General features: G+C 36.3%; 1 protein-coding gene across 3 annotated transcripts in view; it reads right to left on the bottom strand.

The window, feature by feature from the left end:
- The window catches only part of tank (EI24 domain-containing protein tank), a 43,501-nt gene that overhangs the window by 25,482 nt on the left and 4,650 nt on the right, over window positions 1–13,369 (bottom strand). For all 3 annotated transcript variants that reach the window (XM_089106462.1, XM_089106463.1, XM_089106464.1), the window contains exon 2: window positions 3,159–3,292. In XM_089106462.1, the coding sequence (XP_088962588.1) occupies window positions 3,159–3,292 (134 nt within the window). The remainder of the gene's footprint in view (window positions 1–3,158; window positions 3,293–13,369) is intronic.

The following is a 13,369-nucleotide window of genomic DNA, read 5'->3' as shown; positions in this document are numbered from 1 at the left end:
CAATGCGTGTATCGATTTAGTTTGACATACTCCTCAATATTCCCTGAAATTTTCACCGCAATACCCTTAGATCCAATATTACTAGTAGTAACAGGCGTAATAATAGTAGCAGCATTAGTAGTAGCTGTAGTAGCAGTCGTAGTACCAGTTGTTGGTGCTGCTGTAGTAGTAGAAGTAGTAATAGCAGTATGCACATAGTGCCTTTTTGTTAGTTCAGCATCCCCCTTAACATGCCCTGAAAGTTTCAACTTAATACCTTGGACCCTTCATGGGATATTGCTGATAGGTCCTTTGACAACCTGCCTGCACACAGTGTTTTCTATTTTCTAGTTTAGTTCAATATCCCTCTAAACATTCCCTGAAAGTTTCTTTTTCATGCCCTTAGGTTTATTAGAAGTAGTTGCCGTTGTAACAATAGTAGTAATAACAATAAAAGTAGCAGTAGGAGCATGCAAATATTATCTTTTGGCTAGTTGAGCATCTCCACACAATATGCCCTGTAAGTTTCAACTTGTTATTTCAATCCATTTCTAAGATACTGCTAATTGTACACTAATTGTACACCCTTTTAACAATCTTCTTGTGCAGAGTATTTTTATTTGATTCAAATTCCTCCTCAATATCCTCTTTAATTTTCATTTCCATACCCTTGTCCTAAGTAGCCTTAATTCTTTAATCTGTTCCTAAGATATTCCTTATATGCCCTTTTGATACCATGCGTGCACATGGTGTATCTTGATTTAATTCAATATCTCCCTCAACATTCCATGAAAGTTTTACCGTAATACCATTAGCCTCAGTAGTAGCGGTAATCATAGGGGCAGTAGTAGTAGAAGTTAGCTATATAGTACCTTTTTTTTAGGTCAACATCCCCCTCAACGTACCCTGAAAGTTTCAATTTAATGTTCTAAGCCGTTGCTAAGATATTGCTGATACACCCTTTTCACAACTTACATCCTCATAGTGTGTTTTGATTTAGTCTAACATCCCTCTAAGCATTCCCTGAAAGCTTCACCTCAATATCATTGGCCTCAGTAGTAGTAATAGTCATAGAAGTGTAGTAGTACCACTATTATCAGTATGCGCATACCGCCTTTTTGTTCTCAATATACCCTGAAAGTTCCAACTTAATACCCTAATGAGTTTCTGGGACATTATTGATACGTCCTTTTATCAACCTCATGCAAATAGTTTGTTTTGAACTAGTTCAACATCCTTTCAACATTCACTAAAATTCTGACTTGAATACTCTTAGCTTTAGTAGTAGTATGAGTAGCAATAATAGCAGTAGTAAAAGTAGTAGTAGTAGCAGCAGCATGCAAATATTACCTTTTGGTTTGTTCAACATCCACCATAACATTCCCTTTAGGTTTCAACTTAATACTCCAATATATTCCTAAAATATTGCTGATATGCCCTTTTGACAACCTGTATGCACATACCGTGTTTTGCTTTAATTAAAACTTCTCCTCAATGTTCCCTATAATTTTCACTTTCATACCCTTAGCCTTATTAGTAATATTTGCCGCAGAAGTAATAGTTGGACTAGTAGTAATAGTAGTAGCAGTAACAGTAGTAGCAGTAGTAGAAGTAGCACGTACAAATTGCCTTTTGGTCAGTTGAACATCCTCCTCATCATGCCCTAAAAGTTTCAACTTACTGCTCTATGCGGTTTCCAAGGTATTGCTGATATACCTTTTTGACAACCTGTTTACGCATAATGTATTTTAATTTAGTTTAACTTTCTGCACGATATTCCCTACAATTTTTACTATAAAACCCTTAGCCTTAGTAGCACTCACAATAGAAGTGGTAGTAGTAGTGGTGGTAGTAGTAGCATTACAAGTAGTAGTGTGCATATATTGCATTTTAGTGAATTGAGCATCGCCTTCATCATTACCTGAAAGTTTCAACTTAATACCCTAAGCCATTCCTGAGATAAGCCCTTTTGACAATCTACATGGACATAGTGTGTTTTGATTTAGTTCAACACTCCTCTCAATATTACTCGAAAGCTTCACCTGAATGCCCTTAGTCTTTTTGGAAAGCAAAGCTTAAACACATCCAGTGTTCGACAACAAATATTATATGTAAACAATGGACAGATTACATAACTTACAGCCCTTGTTCCGAGGGCTGTGGAAGGTTTGACATCCCCAGAACCATAGTTATTTTACCTTTCAACTATGCTTAACAAAATGGTTATCTTGAAATGTTGACCCGACAAGTTTGGGGGGAGAAGGTGTATGGTATCACTCTAATTACTTTTGACTCTTATAAGGGCACTAGAATCTTGAATTTCCAATCAAAGGAGCCTTTTACGAAGTTTCTATGACAAGTCTCTCCATACGAAGTGTCTTGGTGAAAAGAGAAAAAAAAATAATAATGCATTGTGTCCACTTTGCTCTTTACTTAGGCAGCGTTATTCCGCTGCCTATGAAATGTTTGTTTCTTTTTGCATACACAAATTTTACAGGATGGCAGATTTAAATGATATCAGAAACAGAACAATGGAGGGAATTCACACTTTTCATAATTTAAAAAGAACAAAATTGCTGAAACAGAAATAATAGCATATTCTTAGTTTGTTTTTTTTTATGCACATATAATGTGGTTTTCTATTTTTAGACCTCTGTATTAGCACAAATAAAAAAAAGTGGGCCTGCTTAAAGTGTGAGAGAGCAATCGAATTTCAACTTTTTATTACAATATCCTGCTCTTTGTGCAAAACAAAACCAAACCAAAAAAAGTAGAGACAATATTGGTCACAATTTTATTACTATTTACCAGGGCCGCCATTGACAATTAGAAAATGTTAGCGGCACAAATTCATAAAAATATTGAGGGAGGGTCAAATTTTATTTTAGGAGTGGCCTAGAAATATACCAAAAAAGGGTATTTTTCAATTAAAATCCCAAAAAAGGTATTTTTCGAGATCAACAGGGCAACGAATCTAGGAAGGGTTAAATCCCAAGATCTAGATAAATACAACAAGGAGAGGCAGCCTTGCTATCAGCCTATAGATTGATTATTACTTGTACCTTTTACAATCACCTTTATTGCGAATTATAACTAACACATTACACAATCTTGAAACACTTCAAGGTGCCACTTTGCATTTTTGCAGCATTCTTCTAAATAGTTTTTTTTTTTCTTACCCATATTTATGCGAGTAGCTCCGAGTATGCTTCTTTGCCAGAATCCGCGATTCTATCTGTCTATCCAGTACGAATAGTAGTACCCCACCTTTTAAACTGTCAAGTATGCCATGAATGAAAGCTTGCAGTGTCTCCTGAAAATATAAGGTATTGTACGAGATAAGCATGACACTGCGACCCAGAGCACATTTGGACAATGGTTATCTGTATTTACCTTACTGTCCCTTCAGCAAGATAAGGTGAACACCACCAATTTGGTAGTTGTGCTCAGATTATTCCTTTTATGCCTGATATTTATGTATACCTTTCTGGATAAGGTATTTACATATTCAGACAATTTTGTTTCCCATCTTTCGTTTCCCTTGGTTTTCATTCCTTGATTAAAAATAAAAACAATTAGGTAGACAAAAGACTTGAAAAGCTGACTCACAAAGCTAATTGAATCCAAGCAGAGAAAAAGGAATTTCGAACATTTACCGGTGAATGTTGACATTAACCAGATTTCCGACATTCACAGTAACACATACATACATATATATACTGTTACGCCCCTTCTTAGTTGCTCTCCCCCTCAACTCTGATCAAAATTTTGAGACGGCCATTTTTTTTCAAAATAATCAAAAGGTCACATAACTATGTCTTCAGGGATGGCATAACCCCCAAAGCTGCCCATTGTTTATGTATAGGTTTTACTATTGGCAAAGAGGGGCATGTTTGATCCTGGTTCTCCAACATGGTTATTTTATTTTTTTTACATGGTTGTAAGTACTAAGGGGAAACTTTCAGGAGATATTAAACTAAATCAACAGACACTATGTGCATTCAGGTTGTCAAAAGAGTTTTTCTGCAATATCTCAAAAACAGCTAAGAATATTAAGGGCTAGTCAGAACAAACCAAAGGACACCATCTGCATCCAGGTTGTCAAAAGGGTGCACATGGATCTAAGATCTAAGGAATGTATAAGGGTATGAAGTTGGAACTTTCAGAGCATGTTGAGGGGAATGTTCAACTAAATAAAAAGAAACTAAATGTATCCATTTTGTCAAAACGGCTTATCAGCAATATCTCAGGAACGGCTACAGATATTAAGTTGAAACTTTTAGGGAATGCTGAGAGGGATTTTGGACTAAATCAAAGGACACTATGAGTATTCCTTTTGTCAAAAGCACATATCTGCAATAACTCAAGAACAGCGAAGAGTATCGAACTGAAACTTTCAGGGAATGTTGAACCAAATCAAAAGACACTATGTGCATCCAGGATGTCAAGAGGGTATCTAAAATAAGTGAAAAATCTCTATGGGTATTTAGTTGAAATTTTCAAGAATGTTGAGGGAGATTTTGAACTAAATCAGAAGACAATACACGTGCCCAGGTGGTCAAAAGGGCGTATTTACAACATTTCACGAATAGTTAAGGGCATTCAGTTGAAACTCTCAGGTAATTCTGAAAGAGATGTTGAACTAAATCAAAAGATATTATATGCATCCAGGCGGTCAAAAGGCTCTATCTGCAATATCTCAGGTACAGCTAAGGGTATAAACTAATGGTAAAGGGACCCAGCTGAAAATTTGAGGAAATATACTATGGGAAGATGAAGCAGATTTCAGATTTCGGCTTGGGAGGACCAAGAGGAGCTTATCAAGGACAATAAATGTTTGATGAAAAATGTGGCTGCACTGATTCTTACTGCAAAATATTGTTGTTTTTTTATGTTGATATACAAAAAAATGTCAGCCATGAAGCCACCTCAATGAAAGTTTCAGAACCATTTTGTTAATCGGTAAAAAAAGAAAAAGAAAAAACAGTGGTAAAAAATTATCTAAAAGCTCTACTAGGCCTAAGCCAAAGACGAGCAGAAATAATCAAAAATCAAAATAATAATTCGAACTTAAAACGAACACAAATCACTACCAATTAACATATGAGACACAAAATGAACAGAAATTACAATGAATAATCAAGTCAAACTGAAAACAAACCGAAATTATTATAAACAGGAGCAGCCTTCTAAGGGCCAAAGCATCATTTGTACTTTGCTTAAAAAGTTTTTATTTCGAGCAGCGTGTTTTTATTTGTGATTACATCATCAAAAAACAAAGAAAAGAAGAAAACGTACTTGTTAGTTAAACAAAAAACACACAAAAGTTATGCTTAGCTTAGATCTGAGAAAATCGGTTCATAGCCACAAAGACAAGTGACTAACAAAAAAGCAAGCCTACATTATTATTACAAGAGCAACAGGCTTATACTATTTTTGTATTTTGTTGTTGTTTTTATTTTTACAAAACAATACTTTGGCAGTAATACTTTGGCAGCAATAATAATAATAATAATAATATATTGAAAAACCGTCGTATACAGTAAATGTACAATGACAGAGTATACAAAAATGCGAAAAGAGGAAACAAAAAGAAAATATACTAAAAAAATAAGAACAAAAGCAACAACTTCTTAAATGGTATACAAAATAGTACGAAAAGAGGAAACAGAAAGATAAAATACTCAAAAATTACAACAGAAACAACAACATCTTCGAAAATAGCAGCAAGGACAACAACTTCTGAAAGGAGTAAAAAAAAAAAGGAAACAAGAGGGAAAATTAAACAAGCAAACTTGCCCACTTGTGCTTTAGAATTGCTGCTTTTGTTTTTTGCCGGCTAATAAGTGTCTCAACAGCTAGATTTGGGTCCGCTAGGTTATAGCGCCGAACCAAAAAACTATTTTTTGTCCAAGGGGGCAATTTTAGTAGGTACTTGGCAAAACGGAAAAATAAAGAGCGGATTTAAGACTTTCCATGGTTTGCCAATAATTTCCAGAAAGGGGTCACATATAATATATGTGGCAGAGCGGTAGTGTTGTAAATACTTGCCAGTAGTAGTGGAAGGTTAAATCTCAGAGTGGATTTAACGATCAAAGCATAGGAGCTGGAAATTTGCAGTTCAAGATATGAGATCAGGAGGGAGCGGGTATGCTGCAATGAGGTACCTATTGGCAGCCCCAGATATGCTATCTTATCAACTGGTTCTACTGAGCACTTACCTAGTGTGACATTAGTAGGAGGGTCATCCATCAAATTGTAAAGCAAGACTTCCGGCTTTTGGATGTTAAATCTCAGAACGACGTTCTTGTAATTGGACTTCAGATATGAGAATATTTCTGAAAGGAGGTTAAGCGTCCAGCTGAGGTTCAGTGTGTCATCAGCATAGTATACTGGGAATGTGTCAATGGAACTGTGAATGCATGATGAAGGACAGCTGTCCTGAGGCTCAATAATGTATTTATTGAAGAAATGGGGAAATAAAACTGCCCCTTGACGGGCACCTTTACGGAATGGTATCAAAGCTGACCGTGGGGCTGGCGGAAGGCCTTTATCGTGAGGGAGCTCGAGTCGCACGTGAAGGCGACAGTAAAGATCACGGAAAGCCCGAATGATATTTGAGTTCACTCCTCTTTTAGCTGATTTTAGCAACATAAGAGCATGAATCAATGAATCAAACACTCTCTGTAGGTCTAAGCCACCGATTGCTGGGCTTTCTCCTGATTTGTGTGCATCCAGGAGTGTATATGCAACGACATGGAGAGCTTCAGCACAACCGATACCGCGTTAGAAACTGAATTGTCTTGGTGGACTGCAACAAAGTTTCTCAAACTAATCTACAAATAAAAGTTCAAGTAACTTGCAAAGATAAGTAGGAATCGTGATTTGATGGAAAGAGGAGCACTGCATGGTAATTTTTCCTTTTTAGGAACTGGCGTAAGATCTCCAATGGAGAAAGTGGTTGGGACAATACCCTGAATGAGGATAATCTGCATCAGGAGAGTTACGTGACTAATGAGAGCGGGCCCACCACTTTTTAGATGGAGTGCGCTGATCTCATCAATCCCGAAAGATTGTTTAGATTTGAGGTGAGAGATGGCATTGCATACAGCTCCCTCTGTTACAACATAATTACCCTGAGGACAACTATCTAAGAAGTCGTCCAACTCAGCTTCATATCTTTTGTTGAGCGCTTGTTCGGGAGGCAAAAATTCTGACCCATAGTAAGCGTACCATTCAGAATCAGAGATAGCAGATGCGGACAAAGACTCATCGCTTTTAGAGGACAGAAAACGCCAAAGGAGAGAAGGATTAATTTTGGCCCTTGTAGATTCAATATCAATCATCTTTTTTCTGTGAGCTTTTAGCTCCTTCGCGAATTTTCTTTTTGTGAGCCGGCGGATTGAATTGACTACCCCCGAACGGGGTCATCCACAAGAAATCCAAGTTTTTATGTGTGTTTAAGCTTTTTTGTGTGTGTGTAAGTTTTTGTGTGTGTGTAAGTTTTTGTGTGTGTGTAAGTTTTTTTTGTGTGTGTATTTTTATGTTTTTGTTTAAGTTTATGTTATTTTTTTATTTTTTGTGTGTGTGTATGTTTTTGTGTGTGTGTAATTTTTTTTTTTGTGTGTGTAATTTTTTTTGTGTTTTTTTGTTTTTTTGTGTGTGTACGTTTTTTTTTTTTTTTTTATTTCTTTTTATGTTTTTATGTTTTTGTGTGTCTGTGTGTGTGTAATTTTTTGTGTTTTTGTTTTTTTTTGTGTTTGTGTTTTTTTTTTTGTGTGTGTGTAATTTTTTTTGTGTGTGTAATTTTTTGTGTGCGTGTGTTATTTTTTATGTGTTTGTTTTATTATTTTTTTGTGTGTAAGTTTTTGTGTGTTTCAGTTTTTTTGTGTGTGCTATTTTTTGTGTGTGTAATTTTTTGTGTGTGTGTAAGTTTTTGTGTGTTTGTAAGTTTTTGTGTGTATTTAACTTTTTGTGTGTGTGTAACTTTTTTTGTGTGTGTAAGTTTTTTTTGTGTGAGTTAGTTTTTTTGTGTGTGTTTAAGATTTTTTGTGTGTGTAAGTTTTTGTTTGTGTGTAAGTTTTTTTTGTGTGTGTATGTTTTTTGTGTTTTTGTGTTTTTTTGTGTGTGTATATGTTTTTGTGTGTGTGTGTAAGTTTTTTTATGTTTTCGTTTTTTTTTTGTGTGTGTTTTAGTTTCTGTGTGTGTGTGTGTGTGTGTAAGTTTTTGCGTGTGAGTAAGTTTTTGTGTGTGTGTAAGTTTTTGTGTGTGTGTAAGTTTCTGTGTGTGATTGTGATTATTTTCTATGAAGATAAAAAGTTTCACTTTAATTCTAAATTTTCTTAAATTCAGTTCCGACTTTTCTCAAAGAGATGAAAAAAATTTTAAGTTCTGTTCCAAATATTTTCCCGGGAGAAGAAAAGTCCCAAGACATAAAAAATTTAAAGTTCACTTCTAAATTTTTCCATAGAAGATAGGAAAAGTTATACTATGATTGTGATTATTTTCCATGAAGATAAAAAGTTTCACATTAATTCTAAATTTTCTTAAATTCAATTCCAACCTTTCTCAAAGAGATGAAAAAATTTAAAGTTCTGTTCCAAATATTTTCCCGGAAGAAGAAAAGTTCAACTTCGATTCTGAATTTTTCTCAATGAAAATGAAATAAGTTATTAATTAATTCTATTTTCCTAAAATAATATAAAATTTTCCACTACAGTTCAGATTTTTCTCAAAGAGATGAAAAATTTAAAATACTGTTCCAAATTTTTCATAGAAGATAGAATAGTTCAAGTTCTCTTCTGAATTTTACCACAGAACAAAATTAAATTCCAATTTCTCCAGAGAAAATAAAAAGATTCCACTTCAGTTTTAAGTTCATCAAGACATAAAAAATTCAAAGTTCAGTTCTAAATTTTTCCGTAGAAGATAGGAAAAGTTATACTATGATTGTGATTATTTTCCATGAAGATAAAAAGTTTCACTTTAATTCTAAGTTTTCTTAAATTCAGTTCCGACTTTTCACATAGAGATGAAAAAATTTAAAGTTCTGTTCCAAATTTCTCATTGAAGATAGGAAAAGTTATACTTTGATCGTGAATATTCAAGTTCTCTTCTGAATTTTACCAAAGAACATAATTCAATTTCAATTTCTCCAGAGAAAATAAAAAGCTTCCACTTCAGTTTTAAGTTCACCAAGACATAAAAAATTTAAAGTTCAGTTCTAAATTTTTCCGTAGATGATAAGAAAAGTTATACTACGATTGTGATTATTTTCTATGAAAACTCGCCAAGTACTTAAAGACATGATAACCAAAAGGCGTCAGCAGTGCGAAGACGACTTCCAAAGAGGTAACTCACACCTTATGTTCAAATGTGCTAAAGAGCTAGCAAATCACAAAGATACAAAGTGCCTGGAACCTTTCGATAAAAATGGGCACAAAATTACCTCTCGCGCTGAAATCCGAGATCGTTGGAAAGAACATTTCCAGGAAAAGCTAAATCTCACAGTAAATCAAGATCCTGAAGTCCTTCAGATGTTTCCAGCACAAATAAATGAGGAACCACCCTTAAGGTCAGAGGTAGAAACTGCTATGAAATCCCTCAATTCCAATGAAGCACCCAGGATAGACGGTATACAAGCAGAAATGTTCAAAGTAGAATCTGACGTTATCATCGATCTGTACCATCGAATAGTAACAGCTGTTTGGGAAACAAAATACTACCCCAAGTTCTGGTCAACCTCTGTTATAGTTCCCCTGCGTAAGAAAGGATCCAAAAGCCATTGCGACAACTACAGACCCATATTCTTTACTGTCCAACCCGCTAAAATCTTCGCAAAAATACTCCTAGACCGCATAAGAAACATGACAAGGCATATTATGCCCAAGTATCAAGCTGGGTTCCGTCAGAATAGGTCCACTATAGACCATATATTTGTCATTAAACAAATCATGGAACAATATTTGGAATTTGGTGAAGAGTTATACCAACTGTTCATCAACTTTAAGCAAGTCTTTGACCTGATCTGGCAAGATGGTCTCTGGCATATCTTGGCTCACTACGGAATTCCCTCTGATATTATCAATATTATAAGAAGTAAATACAAAAAGGCGGGTAGCATGGGGCAGACTAGTGAAGGACTCACTTGAGGAGTTTTCTACTTCTACAGGTGTGGTCCAAGGATGCCTCCTCTCACCCAGTCTTTTCTGCCTATTCCTAAACAGTGTGCTGGCACCTGTCCCTGATAACACAGGAATAGTCTTGTAGAGGAACTCTAAGCCAGCACAAACGCTATCGACGAAGCAGCTAGTTGCTTTGGAATGAAGATAAACGCCTGCAAGACCAAGGTCATGAGGGTAACACGGCATGCAGACACTTGTCCCCCACCCCCTTACCAAAGTCACTATTTGGAGCGAGGAAATCGAATGGGTCGACCAATTAATTTACCTAGGAAGTGTGCTGACATCCACAATCAACTCCTCAAAAGACATCAAATGACGCCTGGCTCTTGCCTCTGCATGCTTCAAGTCACTACGCTCTGTTTGCAAAAATAAATATTTCCCTTTAAAACTGACGATCCGAATCTTCCGTGCCTTAGTGATTCCAGTTGCAACGTATGGAGCAGAGAGATGGACTCTAACATCCGATGACAAGCACCGACTGTCGGCTATTGAAACTAAATTGCTCTGAAAGTTCAGTGGTATCACTTACCTTGACCGAGTATCAAACAATCAACTGCTGTTCTCCTTAGATTACCCTCAAACCATCATGCAGACCATCAAACTCCAACAGCTTCGATGGTTAGGACATGTTCGCTGTATGTCCCCAGCCCAACTGCCTAAAATAGCCTTTGAAGGAAAAATAAATGCCTCTCACCCAAGGGGACGACCTCCTAAGCATTGGCGGGAAAATTTCTCTGACCACCCCACTCAAGAACTGCTGAGGACTGAAACAAACAGGGAGGCATACCGAAGATATTGTTTTGATGCCATCAGAGAAGCAGCCCCGAGTCGGCCAACCCGACCGGATGGGAGTTAAGCTTTTAAATATACCTTTTCTTGAAGATGATGATGAAATTATTTGGGTCAAAGCCCAACCTAAGCAACTCCCTAGGCCACTCTCTGCCGTAGCAGTGTGCGTTTTCTATTATTCACCGTGTCAGCCAGCTGCAGCAAGAAAAGCTTTTTGGGAGAAGCTGCAGGAATCGACAGATTACGTCCAGAGAACTCACCCATATTTTGGAGTAGTAATGCTAGGAAATGCTAACAAACTCGATTGCAAATTGCTGGCCAGGTCACTTAACCTTAAAACTCTAGTCAATTTCCCAACAACTAAGGGGAATACTTCTCTGGATGTAATCCTGACAAATCTTTTGGAATATTACCAGGATCCAAGAAAACTAGCACCACTTGGTGGAAGTTACTATTATATGTTACAGTGGAACCCCTTGGAAAAAGTAAAAATTAAATATTCAATAACCAAAGTCAATTCAAGGCCGGTCACTGACCATGGTCAGCTGAACTTAGGTGACTGAATGACGGGAGAATACTGGGTCGCAGTCTCTTCAGCTAAAGACTTGGATTCCCAAGTAGATGAATTCCATAAAAAGGTAAATTCAAAATTTCTCGAGTGCTTCCCAAATGTAAGACTATATTCTGTTCTAGTGATAAACCATACGTAAATTCAAAAATAAAGCAACTGATAAAACATAAATTGCACCTAATACGAAAAGGTCAAGAGAACCAAGCAAAACAGTTGGCAAACCTAATAAATTGGAAAATAAAAAAGGCACAAGCAAGCTATTATGAAAATGAAATTGACCATCTTTTGGAGTCCAAGCTGCCGCAGTTCTTCACTAAAGTAAAAAGTCTGATTGCTAAAAGTTCTTAACCAGTTGACTTCATGAAGGAGGAGCCTCTAGAGAAAACTGCAAATGATTTAAATGCCCATTTTGCTTCAATTGTGCAGTCTTACCCCCTTCTTCCACCCGAGGATCCTCCAGTAAATTTAGCTACTCCTTCAGATGATAATTTTAATTGCTGATATTTCATTGGCAATTATAATCCGTAAACTCTCTTCGTTAAAAAGAACTTCCATTGCCCCTTTTGACATTCCAGTTGCTCTCATTAAAGCATTTGCTAAAGAGTTATCATTTCCCCTTCAGAAAATTTTCAATAATATAATAAAAACAGGGATATTTTCCAAAGAAATGGAAGAAAGGGTTTATTACCCCCATTCCAAAGAAAGGAGCAGCTAATGATTTCTCTGGTGTCCGGCCGATCAGAGTTACGTCAGTTTTTAGCAGAATATACAAAAGCTTTGTTGCCAATTGGCTGAAAAAATTTATTTTGAAAGTAACTGATTGAAAGCAATTTGGTAACATCCTAAGTGTTCAACAGTTCATTAGACTACCTTGTTAATTTAATTGATTTTATTTTAAAACACCTGAATGAACCTGGAAAATGGATAAATTTAATTGCAATTGAGTTCAGAAAAGCATTTGACCTTTTTGATCACTAAATCCTTTTAGAAAAAATGGCGGAAAAAAATATACCAAGCTTTATTATTAAAATCATCAAGAGCTTCTTAACAAAAAGAGAGCAAACTGTGAAGTATAAAGACCAATTTTCCACTTCTCTGCCAGTTTTTTGTGAAATTCCACAAGGAACTGTAATCGGCTACTGGGCTTCCTCCTCACTATAAACGAAATTGCTGCTGAGCTGGAGGACAGATGGAAATACGGTGACAATTTGTCCTTAACGGAAATCGTATCTAAGGATTCGAAGAGCAATGCTGCTGGTTTCATTGACCAAGTTACCTCAGAGGCGGCTTAACTAAAAATGGTTATGAATAAAAACAAATGCTTGGTCACATTTTCTTTCCTTCAGAATATTCAATGGTCTTTCGAACCTACTATCGCTTCCGAGCTAATAAGCCATAAAATAACTTTACTTGGTGTGGTGATTTCTTCTGACCTCTCATGGCGGGAGAATACAAAGACAATTGTAAAAAAATCTAACGGCGCAATCCAAATGCTAAAAACACTGAAAAAATTTCGGGTATCTAAGGAGCCAAAACTAATATTTTACACTTTCATCCACCCCTTAGCTGAATATGCTTGTCTGGTTTGGCACTTTGCCCTTACCCAGGATGAAACTGATAAAATAGAACGAGTTCAGAAGAGATAACTGCAAATCATTTATGGTGGCTCCCCTCTACCTTACTCATTTTACCTCAAAGAATTTAAACTTGAATCCCTTTCTTCCCACCGAGAAAAATTATGCCAAAGATTTGGCTCCTCGCCATGGGCGTAGGGAGGGGGGACAGCTGCCCCCCCGAGACCTTCAAATTTACATTAGACATGGCTGAAAAAGCAGATGGTTGGAAA

Source organism: Artemia sp. Qi Xiang Cuo, chromosome 20, assembly GCF_049724085.1.
Source record: "Artemia sp. Qi Xiang Cuo chromosome 20, ASM4972408v1, whole genome shotgun sequence".
Classification (NCBI taxonomy): Eukaryota; Metazoa; Arthropoda; class Branchiopoda; order Anostraca; family Artemiidae; genus Artemia; species Artemia sp. Qi Xiang Cuo.
This window is presented reverse-complemented; position numbering and strand designations above follow the sequence as displayed.